At 38.9% G+C, this 21,829-nt stretch overlaps 1 protein-coding gene across 2 annotated transcripts in view; it reads left to right on the top strand.

Annotated features, from left to right (window-relative positions):
- Positions 1 to 21,829, top strand: part of FAM120C (family with sequence similarity 120 member C) — a 127,784-nt gene that overhangs the window by 56,594 nt on the left and 49,361 nt on the right. For both annotated transcript variants that reach the window (XM_080909596.1, XM_080909597.1), the window contains exons 5-9: positions 15,215 to 15,314; positions 16,118 to 16,194; positions 16,671 to 16,948; positions 19,645 to 19,918; positions 20,785 to 20,956. In XM_080909596.1, the coding sequence (XP_080765722.1) occupies positions 15,215 to 15,314; positions 16,118 to 16,194; positions 16,671 to 16,948; positions 19,645 to 19,918; positions 20,785 to 20,956 (901 nt within the window). The remainder of the gene's footprint in view (positions 1 to 15,214; positions 15,315 to 16,117; positions 16,195 to 16,670; positions 16,949 to 19,644; positions 19,919 to 20,784; positions 20,957 to 21,829) is intronic.

The raw sequence follows: 21,829 nt of genomic DNA on the forward strand, positions 1-21,829 counted from the left end.
TATTCTGATTGTTTTTTATTTCTTAACATAAAACCAGTTTTTAATTTATTGTTTTCTTGTTCATCAAACGTTTTGAGTTGCATTATGAAGTCATTTATTTGTGCTCATTTTGATTAGTGGTTGATTTTTAGAGACAGGGTATTTCTTGGTAGCCCTGACTATCCTGAAATCAGCTATGTAGGTCAGGTTGTCCTTGAATTTACAGGGATTGGCCTGCCTCTGCCTTCTAAATTTTGGGATTAAAGATGTGCACCAACATACCCAGTTTCTTCTGATGTAGTAATGCATGTGCTTAGAGCTATAAATTTCTCTCATAGAACTGATTCTGATGTATCTCAGAGGTTTTGATATGATTTGATTTTATTCCAGGAATTTTTTTTGTATTTCTTGATTTCTTCTTTAATCCTTCATCATTTGGTAATGAGTTGTTTAACATCTATGAGTTTCTATATTTACAAGAAATTTGTTTGATGTGAATTTTAAGTTTTAATGCATTATTCTCAGACAGAATACACCAAGTTACTTCAGTTTTTCTGAATTTGTAAAGATTTGTGTGTTGCATAAAACTGTGGTCTATTTTAAATAATCTTTTGTGTGTTTCTGGGTAGAGTATATATTCTTTAGTGTTTTGGGTAGAATATTCTGTAGGTATTTGTTAAGTCTATTTGTCTCAGTTAGGGTTTTACTGCTCTGAGCAGACACCATGACTAAGGCAGCTCTTCTAAAGGTCAACATTTAATTGGGGCTGACTTACAGGTTCTGAGGTTCAGTCCATTATTGTCATGGCTTCAAGCATAGCAATATCCAGGCAGGCATAGTGTTGGAGAAGCTGGACATTCTCCATCTTGTTCTGAAGGCAAACATGAGAAGAAAGCCAAAGCCTATGCTCACAGTGACATACTTCCTCCAACAAGGCCACACCTACTCCAACACTACTCCAACAAGGCCATACCTCCTAATATCACTCCCTGTAGGCCAAGCATTCAAACACATGAGTTTATGGAGGCCAAACCTATTCAAACCACTCCATTCCATTCTCTGGCCCCCATAGACTTGTTCAAACACATGAATCTATGGGAGCCATACCTAACCATAGCATAATGCCTTTAGTTTATCCAACTTTTAAAGTATCCATAGTCTATCAATTTCAACAATGTTAAAAAAAATCAAAGTCTCTTCTGAGATTCATTCAGTAGCTTAAATGTAATTCCCTATAAAATCAAAATAAAAAAGCAGATCACATACCTCTAACATTACAGAATATGCATCACCATTCCAAAACAATATACCGAGGAAATCCTGGATCAAAGCAAGACCAAAAGCCAGCTGAGAATACTCCAAACTCTACACCCCCATGTCTGATGACCATCTTTTCTGCTTTGTAGACTAGCAGAACTTCTTTCTTTTGGGCTGGTTCCACTTCCTGTTAGCAGCTTTCTTTGGCAGGTAGCCCATGGCTCTGGTATCTTTACTTTAACATCTTGGGGTTTCCAAGGTAACTTAAACTTCACAGCTTCTTGTTCAAATGTCTGGATTCTACACATGATCTCTTAGGCTTCTGCACAGAACTTGGGTCGAATCTCCAGCTCTGCTCTCTGTACCACTCTGGTTGATTCCACTCCATTGCTGCTGCTGTTCTTGGTGATCATCCTGTGGTACTGGCTTCCACTTCAACTAGGATTCATCAATAGCCTCTCAGGCTCTCTTCATGGTGACAGTCCTCAACTTCTTTGCATGACCCTTTCAGACCTGGGCTGTCAACTGCTACTGAGGCTGTACTTTACCAGTGGCCTTCCTTGGCCTCTCACAGTGCCAAGCCTCATATATTTTCTATGACCTCTTCATGCCTTCAAAATCAATACCACCTGGGTGATTCTTACACATTACCAAGTTCAGTTGCAGCACAACCTTCAACTTTGACTATCTCTGGAACACAACTTCTTTGTGCACTCAGAAGATATTTCACAGTAGATTTCATCTCAGTGAAATTCGAATAGCTGTCCCATGCATTCTGACATTAAAGGCATGTACCACCACACCTGGACTTAAGTTTTTTTTTTTTTTTTTTTTTTTTTTTTGATCTGGGAACTTTCTTTATATCAGGCTGGTCTTGAACTCACAGATCTACTTGTCTCTGTCTCCTGGGATTAAAGGTGTGTGCCACCATGCCTGGACCTAGACTTTTTATGATGACTATGTCTCAAAATCCAGATCAAAAAAAGCTTGCGTCAACCCAAGTCCATTTGACACACAGTCAAATCTCCTCATGTTCAAATGAAAGCAATAACCAGGTTATAATAAAATAACTATCAATTGTTCAACCTCAAACACATAAATAATAGCTGGATGGGATCTTTCCCTGAAGGAACCACTCCCATAATCTGTTTATCTCCTCAAACCCAGGATTTGGCTCCATTGTACTTCTTTGTGCCTCTTTAATACTTGAACCACACATTTTCTATTTTTCCTTTCTAACCTTGCTACACTTTATCAAAATGTTCTTCATGAGAGTAAACCAGAAAACAAAGTCTCTGCTGAGATTTTCTGAGACTTCGTCAATGCATTTGATCAGATTCTTTTCACTTTAGCCTTAACTTCAGGCAGTCTCAGACATATGCAAATAACAGCCCCGTTCTTCTCTAAAATATCACTCTAAAAGTCCTAGGGCCCATACTAATATTCTTTTCCCCTGAAACCTCTTGAGGGAAGCTCCCACAGTTCAAATTCCCCTCAGCACCAATGTCTTCTGTATTCCTACTAGGATGGCCCAGTATGCCCCAGTTAAAGCCTTCCACTGCTTTCCAAATGCAGGATCCCCAAATCCATATTCATCCAAACAAAAACATGGTCAGGCTTCTCACTGCAATACCCTAGTCCCTGGTACCAACTTTTGTCTTAGTTAGTGTTTTATTGCTTTGAAGAGACGCCATGACCAGGGCAGCTCTTAAGAAGGACAACATTTAATTTGGGCTGCTTATAGGTTCTGAGGTTCAGTCTGGTATCATCCTGGCTTCAAGCATGGCAACATCTAGACATGGTGCTGGAGGAGCTGAAATTTCTGCATCTTTCTCCAAAAGCAACTTCACCCTGTAAAGCCCACTTTCACAGTGACACAATTCCTCCAACAAGGCCACACCTATTCCAACAAGGTCACACCTAATAAGATGTCTTCTGTGGGCCAAGCACTCAAGCACAGGAGTCTATGAAGGCCAAACCTATTCAAACCACTGCACCATTTAATGTATGATGTCAATTAATTCTTTTTAAAAAGAGATTTATTTATTTATTTATTTATTTGTTTGTTTATTTATTTATTTATTTATTTATTGTGTTTATAACATTCTGCCTGCATGTATGCCTGTAGGCCAGAAGAGTGTGACAGATCTCATTAGAGATGGTTATGAGCCACCCTGTGGTTGCTGGGAATTGAACTCAGGAAGAGCAGCCAGTGCTCTTAACTTCTGAGCCATCTCTCCAGCCTGGCAATTAATTCTTATGTTTTTTTTTAATTTTTTTTTATCTTGATCTGTCTGTTGGAGAAAGTGGGCTATTGATTTGGTTTTTGTTTTGATTTGTTTTTAAACAGGATTTGTTTTTGTAGTCCTGGTTGTCCTGGAACCAGCTCTGTAATCCAGGCTGGCCTTGAACTCACAGAGATCTTCCTGCCTCTGCCTCCTGAGTAGTGAGACTAAAGGCATGTGCCACCATTGCCCAGCTGATATACTGAAATCACCTACTGTGACTTTATTCCAGTAGTATATAATTTTATGAAATTGATTATACCAGTTTGGTGTATATATGTTGAAGATATTAGTGTCTTCTTGGCTAACTGTTCTCTTGATTAGAATGAAGTCTCCCTCTTTATCTCTTCTGATTAGCTTTAGTTTGGAGTCAATTTTGTCAGCTATTAGGCTAACCCTACCTAATTGTTTCCTGGTCCTCTTTGACTGGAGTCCTTTTGCTCATTCTTTTACTCTGTGTCTTTTGATTGGAGAACTAAGCTTGCTAATATCTAATGGTATTACTAAAGGTGTGTGTTGATTGTAGTTATTGTGTTGTTTGATTTTGGTGTTGTTTGTAATTCAATTCATAGAGCCTGGGTTTGTTGTTGTTATAACCTGTGTGCTCTTGAAGTTCAGTGGTAAATTCAGATGTTTAGAAACAACTTGGTGTTTTGTTTTTAAGCCCCTCCCTTCTCAGTCCTCCTGCCATAAAGTCGGGACATTAATTATCCAAGGTTTTTGTGACTATAGCAGGATAGAAGGGAAAATTACATCAAATAAAGCATTGCTCCTCTGATCGAAGAGCAAGGTTCCAAGTCTTAGTTTCCTGCTGCTTCCCCATTGTTTGATTCTGGCCTTAAAAGGAACAGGAAAATAAAAAGGACTAGAAAAATAGGATTTTTGAATACTCTCTTTGTTTCTGAATGTCTTTTGTCATTCCTCCAGCCAAAACTAGACTGGTGTTTCTCTTGGAATTTTCCTTCTCGCTGCAAGTGAGTTGTTTTGTATTTTGCATTGTGTTCTAACCAGGGAATATCAGAAAAACAGGAACTATTCATCTCAGGACTGGATCAATATACTTCAGGTACTAGACTCCAGCCATTGGCTTGCTACTTTTTACCTTTTAGAATTAGTTGTATGGTGAACAATATATTCTCATATATGATGATGGGAATATAGCCTTCTTGCTTCTTGGTTAGGAATAGGAGCCCATGGTCACTTCTTCCTCTTGATGCTGAGACCCTACCCTGTTTGGCTGGAATCTGTGCATGCTTCCTCAGTCTCTGTGAATTCATATGTGTGTCAGTCCTGTTTTATCAGCAAGATACCATTTTCTTGGTGTTATTTGCCACCTTCTGCCCTTACAGTCTTTCTGCATATCTTCCTGAGCCCTTGGGGATGAATACATCCAATTTAGCATTGAATATTGCAGAGTCTCTCACTGTCTGTACATTGTCTAGTTTTGGCTCTCCGTATTACATCTCATTTACTGTAACAAGAAGTTTCTCTGATAGTAGCTAAGCAAGGTACTGACCTATAGATATAGCAGTATATCATTAGGAGTCATTTTCTTATCACATTTCCTTAGCAGAATAATAGTAATGCTTTACCCTAGGCAATGACTTGTCTAGTATCAGGATCTTAGCCACTTTAGCAATATCACATATTGGTTCTGAAAGAGCCCCGAATTGGGGAAGCCCCTCACTCAAGTACCAGGAGAACTCAAACCCAAGAACTCACGGAGAGCTACTCTTGCTTCAATCAGGCAAGAGGTTTATTCCAGAGCTCTGGGGACAACACATATCTCACGCCAGGGATAGAGGAGTTCAACCCCAAACTCAAATGGGGAGAAGTATAGATAGGGAAAATCACATAAGCAGTTAGCAACAGGCGCATAGCAATTTCATTGGTTCATTCAAATTGGCATGCTCTGTCTGTTTTGGACACGATCCAACTCTAGACCACTCTATTTTGGGGCACACTGACCTTGTACTTGTTTTTCTCAGGACTGCGGAGCCATACCTTATCGAGTCCAGATAGTCTGGGTTTGGGCCATTTCTTTGAACGTGTTATTTTGTTCTTAGCCTTGAGACATACTTGTCCTCAAGACAAGGTCAGTGAGGCCAACTTAAATTTTTAATTCTTTCAGTTCCATCTCATGAAGTTAGCCCCAAATCTAATTTCTTTAGCAAGTGGTTAGTTATTCCCATAGTTTAATGCTACTGTTGTAGCATTGTCTCTGGAAGGCACTGTTGTAGGTAACAGGGTTTATTGCTCAGTGTTACTGATGATACCTTTCTTCTCCAGTAGCAAGCAGAGTACCTCCCAATAGCATAAACACTAGCCAGTATGTGTGAAGCTTCTAGTTAGGTTCCAGCTCGGCTTTTCTATGTTCTATTACATATGTAAGTGCTGTCTTCTCCAATAGGGCTTACTAACAGGTTGTGGAGAGCAATCAGTAGTAGCCTTGGAAATAGCCTTGGATGTTTGGGAATCCTTTTAGGAAACAACTCAACATGATTTAACCCATTATTTGCACTGGAGATTTTCATGATGGCATAAAATGTCTAATTGGGTCATCAGCTCCTCTACTATTTGGTGACTACATTTAGATTCCTTTCATATATGTATATACTTTAGGAAACTTTCATAGTAGCAGGTTTCTATACAGTTTTTCAAAAATTCCTTTAGTATTAGTTGCTCTTCCTCCCCATACTCCCTCCTTTACTTTTCTCTCCCATGCCCCTCCCTATTCAATCTCCTTATTCTAGTTTCCCCCCTTTTCTTTCCATAACATTTTCCTTGTTTTATTTTTGTGAGATCCTTTCCTTCCCCATGCTTCTTTACTATGACCCTAACCTCTGTAGTTATTCAGATCATGGCACATGTATTTAAAGCTTAGAAGCTAACATCCACAGCTAAGATAAAACAAAATGCAAATATAGCCTGAGGTACTTGCTTATTAGTTAGGGGTGGGAGGACATGTCAGCGTTACCTCACTCAGGGAGATGTTTTTTTTTTTCCTTTTTAGTTCCATCCATTTGCCTGCAAATTTCATAATTTCACTTTTCTTAATAGCTAAATAATATTCTGTTGTGTAAATATACCACATTTACTCTATCTGTTCTGTTTATGGACATCTGGGCTGTTTCCAATTTCTGACTATTATGACTAGATCGGCAATGAACATGGATGAGCAAGTGTCTCTGTAGTAAGAAACAGTTTTGTGTACATGTCCAAGAGCATTACAGCTAGATGTTGAGGTAGATCTATTCCAAGCTTCTCAAGGAACTGCAACACTGATTCACAAAGTGGCTGTACAAGTTTGCACTCCCACCAGCAATAGGGGAATGTTCGTTCCCCTTGTTCTACATCCTCACCAGTATGAGCTGTCACATGTGTTACTGATCTTAGCCATTCTGACAGGAGTAAGCTGGGATCTAAAAGTAGTTTTGATTTGCATTTCCAAGATGGGTAAAGATGATTTCTTTTTATCTTTTTATCATATTTCACTTTTGATGGTGCCTCAGGTTACCCATTTTCTATAGATATACTTTTGAGTTTCCAGTTTGAGAAAATTATGAATAAAACTGTTATCAACAGTTTATGTATTTTGGAAGATATACACACTCATTTCTCTTGGGTAGGATTGCAATACCATATGGTCAATGTATTTGATTTTGTAAGAGACTGCTATACTATATTTCAAACTGTACCAATCCACAGTCCTACTACTAATGTGATAGAATTTCAGTGATTCCATATCCTTGCCATTGTTTAATATTAATTGTATTTAATTTTAGCCTTTCTGGTAGATATGTAATTATGTCACATTATGGTTTTGTGTGTTTAAATGATTTTGATCTTAACGTTCATGCCTTTTGAAGTGAGAATTTTATTTTTATGACATTTTTATAAGGGTATAATCTACAATCTAGCCAAAAATCAAATGGACATTGTATCTGTTCATTGCATAACTTATAATAGCCAAATTTGAAAATAACCTAAATATCATATTATAAGTGATTATGACTATGATATAGTCACAATAATAAAATATGGAATTATTCAGACATCAATAGATTAGAAGAATCAACATTAGGGTAGAAAGTTACATGTATAGTGTAGAAATGGATATGTATTAAAGCAGACTGGATGTAGTTAGTGGGGCATGGTAGTGCCTACCTAGAATTCCAGCAATCTAGAGGCTGAGGAAGGAGGGTCATAAGTCTGAGGCCAGCTTAGACTACATAGTAAATTCTAAGCTAGCATGGGCAACTGAATAAGAGTGTATGACAAAAATACAAACCAAGAGAAAGGGAAGGGACACAGTTATTTTTTAATGACTATACATTGGACTTCTAAACAAGATAGTTGCATCAGAGTGAGCCAGTCAAGGAGAAAGCCAATAGGAAAAAAATAGCCTTTATCTCAAAGAGAGAAATAGAGAAGAACTTCAGAAATACATAAAGGAAATTCAAGATTACCCAAAACCAAATAGATAAAAAAGCAGAGGAAGAGTCCTTCAGTGGCAAAAAAAAAAAAAAAATGTCTTAGCCTTCCAGGAATGGTGGTGCATACCTTTAATACCAGCACAGAAGCAAGGACAGAGACAAGCCCAGAAGATTCCCTGGAAGATACAGAGAAATGGATCCTATGCAGGAGACAGAATACAAAAGTATTTGCCTTTGGCACTGACAGAGCCATGCAGATGCAGAAAATTAGATCATGTAGGGGACAGAGCTCTGCAGAAGCTGAATGGATGAGAGACAAGTAGGAATGACCCCCAAGGCTAACAGGAGCAGCTCCAAAGTTGTCCCCAGCAACCAGCAGCAAGAGATTCTCTGGAACCTCAGGGAATAGGAAGACAAAGTGTGAAAACTTCTGTGCATCAGAATCTGTGCAAAAGACACCAAGCTGAGCAGCCTCAACACAGAGAGATGGAAATGTGCTGAGAGTGGAAAGCTGAGAGTTTCTCAACTTGATAGCTATCACCTTGGCAAACGGAGCAGGAGGAGTTGTGTTCTTCACAGGAAGTTGACGACCTGATAGATCTAAGGTAAACACAGAGAGCAGGTTCTCTTCAAACCAGAAGGAATCTCTGAATGAGAGCTTTATACCTTCTATGTCATTTCATTTCTTTTGTTTTTATACACTTATTTTTGACCTTTTATTTCTAATGTGTATGTGTGTGTGTGTGTATGTATTAGTCAGGTTTTGTATTCCTACACAAACTCATGACCAAGAAGCAAGTTGGGGAGGAAAGGGTTTATGCAGCTTATACTTCCACATCACTGTTCATCACCAAAGGAAGTCAGGACTGGAACCCAAGCAGGTCAGGAAGCAGGAGTTGATGCAGAGGCCATGGAGGGATGTCACTTACTGGCTGGCTTCCCCTGGGTTGATCAGCCTGCTTTCTTATAGAACCCAGGTCCACCAGCCCAGGGATGGCACCACCCACAATGGGCTGGGCCCTCCTCCCTTGATCACTAGTTGAGAAAATGCCTAACAGCTGGATCTCATGGAGGCATTTCCTCAACTGAGGCTCCTTTCTCTGTGATAACTCCAGCTTGTGTCAAGTTGACACAAAACCAGCCAGTAAATATATATATATATATATTCTTTACCCTTTACCCTTTTAGGCCCTTAACATGTATACTAGGGGGTAAGTTGTATATTGTGAGTAACTTATATACTTGTTTGACTGTTATTTTCTACCTCTAATACACATAGTCTTCTTGTCCTTGCTACTCTTTCTTCTCTTCCACTCTACCTCACTAGTTCCCTACTGTGCTATTTAAATATACTAATTATTCTTATCTCCAAACCTTATTAGGAAAGTAAGTCAAGAGCACAGTTTGTTTTTCTGCAGCTAACTGAATCTTCTATCAAACTATCCTGATTTTTTACTGCAGTGGATTCAGGAAGACTAATATAAAACAAACAAGGACCGAGAAGATGACACTGAGTAAAATACTTGTTGCATAAGCATGGGGATCATAGTTCCGATCCCTAGGATCCACATTAAAAAAAAAAAAAAAAACTAAGGATGGCTGCGTGTACTTAAAACCCCAGCACTGGGTGAAGAGAGGACCAGAGACATCCTGAGAGCTCTTGGCCACTCAGCCCACCCCAAACTGCCAGCTTCTGAGTTATTTGAAGATACTGTCTCAAGGCAATATGACAGTGATAAAGAAAGATACCAGATATACTCCAATGGATTTCACATTTATGCACATGTATGCATCACACACAAAGACAAATAAAAACAGTGCAAAATAAAATGACACAAACTAGAGAGTATACACAGTCCAACAGATATGTAAAATACAATAAAGAAACTCCAGAAACATGAGGTAGTACTTTGGTACAATATCTCCACAAGTATCCGTAAAAACATGGGAAAAAAGATAAGCTAGCTGAAATCCTAGAAAAGGTTTTGACAGTCCTACCTTTTGAAAGGATGAGCAACCAAAGAGAGGACTTGAATAAAAATACAGAATTTAATTCAAAACATAAATAAAAAATTATAAAACCAAGAACCAAAGTAGGTGAAAGAATCAGTAACTTAGATGAAAAATTTAATCCATGGGGAACAAATTCACAAGGAAATCAAGATGCAGAAAAAGAACCAAATAGTAATTTTGGAAATGGAAAGAAGCAATTAATCACTTATATTAGAAACACAGAAGAAAGTGACAACAGATAAGACCAAGAAGAAAAATGAATCTCGGGGATGGAAGAGAAGGTTAGGACAATGATACACACACACACACACACACACACACACACACACACACACACATTTAGAAAGAAAAAAAAAACAATGAATCTGACCAAAACTTCCAATAAGACCGGGATATACTAAAGAAGCCAAAGAGGAATCTGTTGCAGAGAAGAGGAGGCTGAGATAAAATCAAATGTCTTACACAGCACATTCTTTGAAATTACAGCAAATAATTTCACAAACGTACAGAAAGAAATATACATCCAGACACAAGAAATGTGCAGAACCCTAAATATGTGCATGTATGTGTGCATATGTAAAGGGGAACCACTGCATAGCATACTCGTGCAGGTATCATATATACAAATCTAAAGAGCAGTACTAAATTCCATAAGCAAAAAAATCACAAAGTAGTATCTGGAAGCAGAAACATCAGCAATCCTAAAAGCTAGGAGAAGCAAAATATCAAATTGCCAACAAAACAGTATATTGCAAGCATTGAAAGTAAACAACTGTTAACCAAGATTAATACAATCAACCAAATTATCTCTTAAGATAGATGGATAAATAGCTTTTCAAAACTGTCATGACAGATTAAGGCAATTAATGATTATTAAGCCAGAACTTTAGAAATTTCTTTAAGGAACACTGTACAAAGTTTAAGAATAAAGAAAGTTTCACATATGAGAACATAGGAAAGAATGTATTTCATGAAAACAACAGATGAACAGAGAACTGAGATCTTAGTCACGTCCAACACATTAAGCAAGTAAACATCTGTACTACCAGGGCAGAAGACCAAAGCTACCAATGAGAACACAAGAGAAAACCAGAAATAATAGCAAACACTCTTGTATGGCAGTGGTCTTATCAGTTAAAAGACAGTGGCTCTATAATGAAAAAGAATTAAATAAAAGCTAAAGTCCAAACATGGTGCTACAAGCCTTTAATCTCAGCACTTAGGAGACAGAGGCATGAAGATCTCTAAGTTCAAGGCCAGCCTGATTTATAGAGGAAGTTCCATGACAGCCCAGTCTTCCAAGACAGGCAGTGAAGGAAACCATTGAGTAGAGAAAGCTGGTGTAGCTGCAATTGAATGAGAACATGTTCGGGCCCCAGCAAACAGAACTTGGCAGCTTTGGCCATGTGGTTCTGGCTTTAGAGTCAAGAAATCTCCTTCTGAGACTCAAGTAGAGTTGCTGAAGCCAAATGTGTGTCAGGGGTGCTCCTGCATGGAGGCCCAGAGAGGCCATTGCATAAAGCTTTGAAGGTGAAGCCTGGATTGCCTTGGAAATAATATGTTAGAGAGCCATGGGATACCTTCTGAGGAAAGCTGCTAATAAGGAATGGAACCAGCCCTAGAGAAAGAAGTGTGTTACAGTTGATAAAGATATAAGGAGTTGGAGATCCGCAAAGCTTTTTGACATCAGACATGGAGATACAGTGTCTGGAGTTTGCCCAGCTGGTTTTTGGTCTTGCTTTGCTCCAATATTTCCTTACTATGCTGCCCTCCCCCACGTTTTGGAATGGGTAATCTATATCCTATGCCATGGTATGTTGTAAGTGTAAAAATCTACCTTTTTGTTATAAGAGAGTACACTTAAGAGATTGCATGAATCTCAGAAGAAACTTTAGACTTTAGATGTTTAAATATTGAGACTGTGATAGAATATGAGGACTTTTGAAATTGGACTAAATACATTTTGCATCTTGTTATCACCATTGGCCTATGGGGGCCAAGAAGGGAAATGTGGTAGTTTGAATAAGTTTGGCTCCCCATAGATTCTTGTGTTTGAATGCTTGCTCTATAGGGAATGGCACTATTAGGAGGTATGGCCTTATTGGAGAAAGAATGGCCTTCTTAAAGGAAGTTTTTCATTGTGGAGGCAGGGCTTTGAGGTCTTAAATGTTCTAACTTCATCCAGTATGAAGAGAAATCCAGTCTCCTCCTGGCTGTCTTTGGATCAAGATGCAGAACTCTTGGCTCCTCCAGCTCTATGTTTGCCTGCATGCTGCCATGCTTCCTGCCATGTTGATAATGATTAAACCTCTGAAACTGTAAGCCAGCCCCAATTAAATGTTTGCCTTGGTCATGGTACCTCTTCACAGCTGTGAAACCCATCAGACAACAATGGAATAAAACTAGAAATCAAGAGAAAATCTAACCTTGGAAAATACACAATACTTGGCTAATAAACAATATACATTTGTGTCATAAGATAAATGAGAGAGAAAAATTAAAGTTTATAGAATCAAGTAAAAATAGCACAGCATATCTGGGATTCCATCCATTCAGTCCTAAGAGTAAAATGTAAAGTTATACATGGCTCGCATTTTAAAGATCTGACAACAGCCTGATGGTAGCACAGGCCTTTAGTCCCAATGTTGGGAGGCAGAGGCAGGCAGATCTCTGAGTTTGAGCTCATCTTGGATTACCAGGCTAGTTCCAGGACAGCCAGAGCCACGTAGAGAAGCCATGTTTCAAAAATCAACATGAAACAAAAATTAGAGGCCTGTCAATATGGCTCAGCATGTAAAGGCACTTCCTGTTAACCAGGTGAACTCAGTTCAATCACTGCGACTCATGAGGTGAAGAGAACTGACTCCTGCAAGATGTCCTCCAACTTCCATATGTATGCTTACACACACTAAATAGATAGGCTTTAAAAAAAAATCAGTGTCTTAGTAAGGGTTTTACTCCTGTGAACAGACACCATAACCAAGGCAACTCTTATAAGGACAAAATTTAACTGGGGCTAGCTTCCAGGTTCAGAGGTTCAGTCCATTGTCATCAAGGTGGGAACATGGCAGGATCCAGGCAGGCATGGTTCAGGCAGAGCTGAGAAGTCTATATCTGCATTTGAAGGCTGCTAGTGGAATATTGACTTCCAGGCAGCGAGGGTGAGGGTCTTAAACTCATGCCCACAGTGACATACTCACTCCCACAAGGCCACGCCTACTCAAATGGGCCACACCTTCTTATAGTGTCACTCACTAGGCTTGGCATACACAAACCATCACAATCAGTCACCTTGAATAAAAGAATCAGATAATGTACCCTGAGACTCTAGAAAAAGAAAATGCTAAATCCAAATGCCCCAGATAGCAAGAAATAATAAAAATGAAGGTAAATATTAGTAAAAATATACACCAAAAGAACAATACAGGACCTGGATAACAACACTTCGTGGTTTAATTTGGTTTGTTTGTTTGTTTGTTTGGGTTATTTATTTACTTATTTTGCCAAATATGTGGATTCAGTTGTCAGTACTCACAGGCAGGTAAGAACCCTTTGTTACTCCAATTTCACAGGATCCAAACCTCCTTCTGGCCTTCATTGGCAATATACATGACAAATACACAGGTAAAACACCCATACATATAAAATAAAAACAATGAACCTTTTGAAAAATATAGAATTATCAGGCTAAAAAGTTGGTTCTTTGAAGAGATTGACAAGGGATTACCAAATGGCTTAGTTGGTAATGCTGTTTGCTGTGGAAGTCTGATGACCTGTGTGTGGTCCCCAGAATCCACAGTGGAAGAAGAGTTATCCTACCAAAGGGTGTCCTCCATATGCATGCTGTATTATGCTCATGCACATGTGTATGTAAACAAAAATAAATAAAATAAACACTTAAGTAAAAGTATATGTTTACAAAATTTTAACGGAGCCCATAGTTAAGAATTTTTAAATATTTGGAGAGACTTTGAGTATTTTGGAGAGGGCTTGAATGTTGAAAAAGACCTTGGATGTTTTAAGAGACTTTTAAAGTTAAGTATATTTTATATTTTGATATTGATGTTAATATGAGATCTTGGGGATGAACAAGAAAGAAAATCTTATGGTTTAACAATGATGCATCTATGTGTCACATTGTCATGATTAGTTAGTTTTATGTCAAACTGGCACAATCTAGAACCATTCATTTAAGAAAATGTCCCTACCAGATTGGCCTGTGGGAAAGCCTAAGGCGCTCTTTTGATTGATGATTGATGTGAGAGGTTCCAGATTACTGTGGGCAGTTCTATCCCCTTGGCTGGTGGTCCAGGGTTCTATAATCAAGATGAGTAATACAAGAGAAGCAAGCCAGTAAGCAGTATTCCTTCATGGCCTCTGCATCAGCTGCTCTCTCTAGGTTCCTTCTACCTTGAGTTCCTGTCCTGTTTCCCTCAGTGATTGAGTATGACCTGAGAGTTGTAAGATGAACTAAACCCTCTCCTACCCACATTGTTTTGGTCATAATGTTTTATTTTAGCATTAAAAACTCTACAGCTCCCAAACCATGCATGGGTCTGGAATTAGCCCTGTGGGTGCACAGATGGCAGCCAACAGAGAGGATGGGAGAGGAAAGAACCAGTCAAAGATGACTTTTGATGTAAGCAGGTTCTAAGACCACAAACCTAGCCTTTGGTTGTGGAGGTGGTTATAGCAGAGGTGAGAGAATTGGAGGTTTGGGAAAAGGGATGATGGGAAAGGGAGGAAGGGACTTATCCAGGCAAAGTGTCTCAGAAGCAAAGAGAATTCATGGTCATGGTTTAGTTAGGCTTGTGATTTGTAAATGAGAGAGAAGGGGGGTAGGGATGGGAAAGAGAGGAAATGACTAACATATTAGGCAAAGAGGACTTACATATGAAGATTGTTTGAAGGCCACAGGTATGGAACTAGGCTTATGAATCTGGAGGCTCAGTTGATTGGGAGAAGGGCATAGTGTTTGTTTATATTTTGTTTTTGAGAAAGCATCTCACTATATAGCTCTGGATGGCCTGTAACTGACAAATCAAACTGGCCTCAAACTCAGAGATCTGCTTGCCTCTTGAATTCTGGGAATAATGTTTTTTTTCCCTACCTAATCTTATGCTTTCTTGGGTTTCTTTAATCTTTCGTTTCTGTTATCATTTTTACTTTAAATGTATATATTGTATGAAAAAAGACACTCTTGTATTGTTTCTTTTTCTGAAAATCTGATGTTCCAACATCCAGTCTAGGACAGAAGATAAAATAGAACGGTTCAAGAAAGCAGTTGAGTACTATTCAGTCACAACCAAACTCTCTTCACTGCCAGTGGCTCCTTCCTTTCTAGGTAAGGCTTCCAGGTGCTGTTAAATTGAGTTTATTCTTTATAGCCAGAGTGGAATCCCTTGTTTCTGCCTGTGTCCTGCCTTTTCACACTTATAAGAGGGGGGAATTTCCTTAGCTTGGGCTTCTAATACTAACCCTCATTGTGACCTTGTACATGTAAAAATAGCCCTATCTTTAGCAGCAAGCTCATTTTTGAATTCCTCTGTTGCTTGCTAACTGAGTGATCTCGTCACTTCACTCCGGCTCCCAGTATCTATTATGCAGGGTTGTATAAGACTCCCTAGCATGCCACTTATCCATCCTATCAGTATTACACCAGACAGATGCTATCTCACCACAGAAACTTCATGTCACTTCTTGATAGAAAGGCTTTGATTAATTGTTGCCATTGTAAATTTGACAGATTTATCAAAGTGTACTGGGAACTCAGTCCAAAGGAATTAATGTTGAATTTATCATCCAAGGAACAGCTTGTGATACACCTGTACATAATCTCATTCTCATGGGCCCAGTTTAGAATCTTAAGGATATCAAAGACAGTGTAAGGAAATCCCACAAGGTGCAAAAAGCCAGACTTGTGGATTAGCTCACGATAGATGGTCAGTTAATTATAACTTTTTTGCAATGCTAGGGATCTAACCGGTTGGCTCCGTGCATGCAGGGTGACTGCCCTTCCACTGTGCCACATCCCCAAATCATAAACTTTATAACAGTTTTTTTTAATGCAGTAATGGTTTAACAGGATATAATAAATATGGTTAAATGATTAGGATTGAATCAGCATAGCACTTTTCTTGGCTTCAGGCTTTCGGAATAATCGGCTTGGAAATCCTCCCCTTCCACGGAATCAAATGGGCCCTATTAATCCTGGAAAGCCAATGGTAAGTGTTTGTTTATTATATAGTCATTAAGGGGGTTAGGATGACTTGCTTATGTTAGACTCAATCTCATTCCTGATATTTATAATCTGAATTGAGGAGTTAGGATAATTTAGTGTTAATTAGACTATTCAGGTCTTATTGTATTCTACCTTGAGGCTGGAAGACTATTGAACAGTATCCAAATTAGTAATCACTAGAACACTATTTATACACATGTGTGTGTGCGTGCATGTGCACGTGTGTGCTGGATAATGTCACAAAATATTTCTAAGAGATGTAGTTTTTTTTTTTTTTAAATTTTGCTGGCTCTGGTAAATTCTATTCAGATATGATGGTCAGCATCATTTCTTAATATTTCCAGTAGATACTTCATACCTCAACAGTTCCTACTATTGCTATCATCTACTGTGTCACAGCTTCTGAGGAGACCATCCTGTATCCTGGTAAAATGTTTTTCTGTCTGTTTTATTCTTTAGTTTTCTCGCCAGGTGCCCCAGAAAATGAAATATCCACCACCATTTCCAATGGGACCCAACTCGTCTCTTCTCTTCTCCCATAGTGTGGGGGAATCCCATGCTTTCTCTGAGGATGCCATGCTGCAGGACAGTTCCTTTGCCAATTGGGCTGTTTCTTATGACTCTAACACATCCCAGTTTCCTAACTGCCTGACTTCCAAAACTTCACCTCCTTTGGGACCAGATTCTTCCCATTCCTCTTCGTCTGATGGTGATGAGGCAAATGGAGCTGGTTCTGAGTAAGTGTCACTATAATCAACCAGAAGAAATGAACTCATTCAGAAGGAATGTGGAGATGTGGATGTTCGTGGCCTCCTTTTTGTTGCTCTTGACCCTTTATCCTGCAGGTGCTCACTTTCAGATAGCCAGGCCATATAGGAAAGGCAGTAGCTTAGGAAATGGATTTCTTACATAACAATCCTGTCATTTTTCAGTTTGTGATGAACATAGACAGAATGTGAAAAGAATTAAAGAATTTATATTCTGTTAAATATTGAAATAGTTCCTTAGTAACATAGGTCTCATATACTGGCTTGATTATTTTTAGAGTATTTCTCTAAAGAGACATAGCTACTTTGAGATTAAAATCTTTTTTATTGAACAACTCTATTTTAAAAAACAAAGATAAATATACAAATTTTAAGCATTTTTGCATAAAAATATACAAATACATTTTTGTCAGTGCTTGGTTTTTATTTTAAAGGTTTGATAGTGTGCATTAAGATCTTACTAGTTACAATGAGCATAAAGTACATGTAAAACAGGATGTAACCTGGACTTAGTTAAAGTTGTCTTGGTGTGTAAGGATTAAGCATAATGGTTTTTTCTTTTCTTTTCTTTTCTTTTTTTTTATTTTCCTTGAACATCACACAGTCTCTGGGTTGTTTCTGGGGTGTTCAGAGCTTTCTGGGGTTAGTATCCCATTATAAGTGACTGAATATTATGTCTGTTCTTTTGTGACTGGGTTAATTCACTCAGGATGATATTCTCTAGATGCAACCATTTTCTTAAGAATTTCATAAAGTCATTGTTTCTGATAGCTGAGTAGTACTCCATTGTGTAAATGTACCACAATTTTTGTATCCATTCATCTACTGAAGGACATCTGGGTTCTTTCCAGCTTCTGGCTATTATAAATAGAGCTGCTATGAACATTGTGGTGCATGTGTCATTGTTGTATGTTGCGCCTTCTCTGGGGTATATGCCCAGAAGTGGAATAACTGGATCTTCAGGTAGTACTATGTCCAATTGTCTGAGGAATCGCCAGACTGATTTCCAGAGTGATTGTACTAGTTTACAACACCACCAACAGTGGAGAAGTGTTCCTCTTTCTCCACATCCTTGCCAGCATCTGCTGTCATCTGAGTTTTGCATCTTGGCCAATCTGACTGGTGTGAGGTGGGATCTCAGGGTTGTTTTGATTTGCATTTCCCTGGTGGCTAATGATGTCGAGCACTTCCTTAGATGCTTCTCAGCCATTCATATTCCTCAATTAAGAACTTTTTGTTTAGCTCTGTACCCCATTTTTAACAGGGTTGTTTGATTCTCTGGTGTCTAGCTTCTTGAGTTCTTTGTATACCTTGGATATTAGGCCTCTATCTGATATGGGGTTGGTAAAGATCTTTTCCCACTCTGTTGGGTGCCATTTTGTTTTCTTGACAGTGTTCTTAGCCTTGTAGAAACTTTGCAATCTCATTAAGTCCCATTTGTCAATCTTTAACTTTAGAGCTCGAGCTATTTGTGTTCTATTTAGGAAATTTTCTCCTGTGCCTATGAGTTCTAAGGTTTTTCCCTACTTTCTCATCTAATAGTTGCAGTGTACCTGGTTTAATGTGGAGATCTTTGATCCACTTGCACTTGAGCTTTGTACAAGGAGATAAGAAAGGATCTGTTTTCATTCTTCTGCATGCTGAGTGCCAGTTGGACCAACACCATTTGTTGAATAGGCTGTTCTTTTTCCATTGACTGTTTACAGTTCCTTTGTCAAAAATCAGGTGACCATATTCATGAGGACTCATTTCTGGATCTTCTATTCTATTCCATTGATCCATGTGCCTATTTCTGTACCAGTACCATGCAGTTGTCAGCACAGTTGCCTTGTAATATAGCTTGAGGTCAGGGATAGTGATTCCCATAGATGTTTTCTTGTTGTTGAGGATAGATTTCGCTATTCTAGGTCTTTTGTTATTCCAGATGAAATTGCACATTGCTCTTTCCAACTCTATGAAGAATTGGGTTGGTATTTTGATGGGGATTGCATTGAATCTGTAGATTTCTTTTGGTAAGATGGCCATTTTTACAACATTGATCCTTCCAATCCATGAGCATGGGAGATCTTTCCATTTTCTGAGGTCTTCCTTGATTTCCTTCTTTAGAGGTTTGAAGTTCTGGTCATACGGGTCATTCACTTGCTTATTTAGAGTCACACCAAGGTATTTCATAGTTTTTGTGACTATTGTGAAGGGTACCTTTTACCTACTTTCTTTCTCCATGTTTGTCCTTTGAATAGAGGAAGGGTACTGATTTGTGTGAGTTAATTTTATATCCAGCCACTTTGCTGAACTTGTTTATCAGCTGTAGAAGTTCTCTGGTGGAATTTTTGGGGTCACTTAAGTACACTATCATGTCATCTGCAAATATTAATTATTTTTTTAGACTATGTATAGGTAGATGTGGGTAAACATGACATCTTAAAAGTATAAAGAATCCAGAGTGACTTCCATGACTTTTTAATTCTTTGATCTGTGTCAGGTTAAGAAGGACAGGGAACAGTGATAACCACTGGAAAGGAAAGGTATCTAGTCTAGTCCTAACCCAGCATCTTGACTACCAGAAAATTAGCCATTTCTTGTTATCAAGTCTGGAGTGGAAATATCTTTATTAGCTTCCCTTTTCTGTCTTATGCTGTTTCTGGTTTTTTTTTTTCTTTTTTTAGACAAATCACAGAAGCAGTTCAACAACAGCCTGGATGGGAAGACCCCAGTGGTGACAGAGGGGCTTGGGTACAGCCTGTTGATGCTGGAGTTTCGGAAACCAGCGTAGCTGAAAGTGAACCTCACATCCCGTCTCTGTTATCTATGTCTACAAGAAACCACATGGATATCACCATTCCACCTTTACCTCCAGTAGCTCCAGAAGTCTTGAGGGTTGCTGAACACAGACACCGAAGGGGTCTTATGTATCCATATATTTACCATGTTCTTACTAAGGTGAGAGAACACATCCCTATCTACCATTCTGTTCTCTGCAGTATCTTTTATTACTGAGACTAAATTACAAAGTCTACCAGAGAAAAGTCTGACAATTGTTATTTTTCTTCAAGGGCAGTACTCCTAGAGATTAATCCTAGGGTCTTGTACATTCCAGACCAGCACTGTAGCATTAAGCTGTATCCCCAGCCCACTGATCAGCATATCTCAAGAGGTACAAGGAAAGCATGTGTTTGTGCCTTTCCTTGTATTAAAGGCCCCGGAAAAGGAGAAATGAGTACAAATTGGGATGAAGCTGTGAATAATGATGCTAAGAGAGAAATATAAATTGTAAAATTTTGAAAGAATGTACTAAGTTTATAGACTGTTTCTGGAGGTACCATCTAAGGAGTGTCTTTTCCCCTTGTTCCTTATTTCCTCTGCTACGTTTGCATACCCACTCCCTTCATCTGGCCTTAACACACAAAATTTGCAACAAAATGTCTAAGCCAAGCATGGTAGCACAAGCTTTTAATTCCAGCAATCTGGAAGCAAAGGCAGGTGGAGCTCTGAGTTCCAGGCCAGCTTGGTCTACAGAATGAGTCTCAGTCCATCCAGAATTATATTGAGACCCTATCTTAAAAAATATATATATATCTAAAGTAGTTTTTCCCTGAGAGTCAACTGCAGTCCATCAGATATGAGCTTTATAAGTGAAATATAGTTTATAAGCTTGCTATCGTCAGCAGGGCTTCTTACAGCTTCCTTCTAATCTGAAAATCTCTGAATACAAACAGTAAATTCACTTGACTCCAGAAGCTACAGTTCATTATTCTAAACCTTGAAGAATTCATTTTCTTCTTTTCCCTGGACCATTTTCTTATTAGGGTGAGATTAAAATCCCTGTTTGTATTGAGGATGAATGTAACATGGAGCTGCCTCCAGCTGCTCTCCTGTTCCGGTCAGCTCGCCAATATGTATATGGAGTTCTTTTTAGCCTAGCAGAGACACAGCGGAAAATGGAGCGTCTGGCCATACGGCGACGGTTACCTATGGAAGGTAAGTAATAATCTAGCTATTCTAATCATGACAGCTCTCTCTACTCTTGGTGTGTGTGCACACATATACACACAAAGCCTGTGCTTGCACATCATACTTTGGGCTGTAAAGCAACCTTTAAGAAAATGTATAATTAACCAGATTATACATTGAAATAAGTAATATACAAATGAGAAAGCCTGGGGCACTGGCCTGGTGAGGTCTCACTGTGAGTACCCAGAGCACAGAGAGCGCTTGGTGGTGCTTGTGGAAAAGGATCTTTCCAGGCCACAGTGAGGGCAGGGCCTCTGTCAGTGGATATTGGGATCTGCCCTTAAAGGCTGTGCTTGTGGACCAGACTCACAGGCGTTTTTCCACCTAGACTAGCAGAGAGCCTAGGGCACAGGCTCAGTGAGGTTGTGCCAGAAGTTTTCGGAATGCAGAGAGTGCTGTGCTCTTGAACAAGGGGTCCGTTCCGACCCACATTGAAAGCCTGGCTTCTGTGGATTGCCCTTACCTGCAAAAACCTTACAACTATCTTCCATTAGCAGGCTGGAATGAAGTGTATTGCTTTACCATATGATATGCTGTTGGAGAGGTGTCAAGAAAGGTCAAATGAGGAATCAAAGCATACTCTTCTACCTGTCAGCAATGCCCACCTTCACATACTACAATAGTCACAAAATGCCTGGCCAAATATAAGATGTGAATAAGGTCCAGAATTATAAATTAAAACTCATGTGTTTGAACTTAAACTGAAAATTCCTTATCATACCAAGAATTATAGAGGTTTCAAATGCATATCTCAAGCAGATTAGAAAGAAAACAAACTCTACAAAGCTAATTAGAGAAGAATTTCAAAGAAACTTTCATAAAAAAAGTTTTCTGACAAAT

Source organism: Micromys minutus (assembly GCF_963924665.1).
Source record: "Micromys minutus genome assembly, chromosome: X".
NCBI lineage: Eukaryota > Metazoa > Chordata > Mammalia > Rodentia > Muridae > Micromys > Micromys minutus.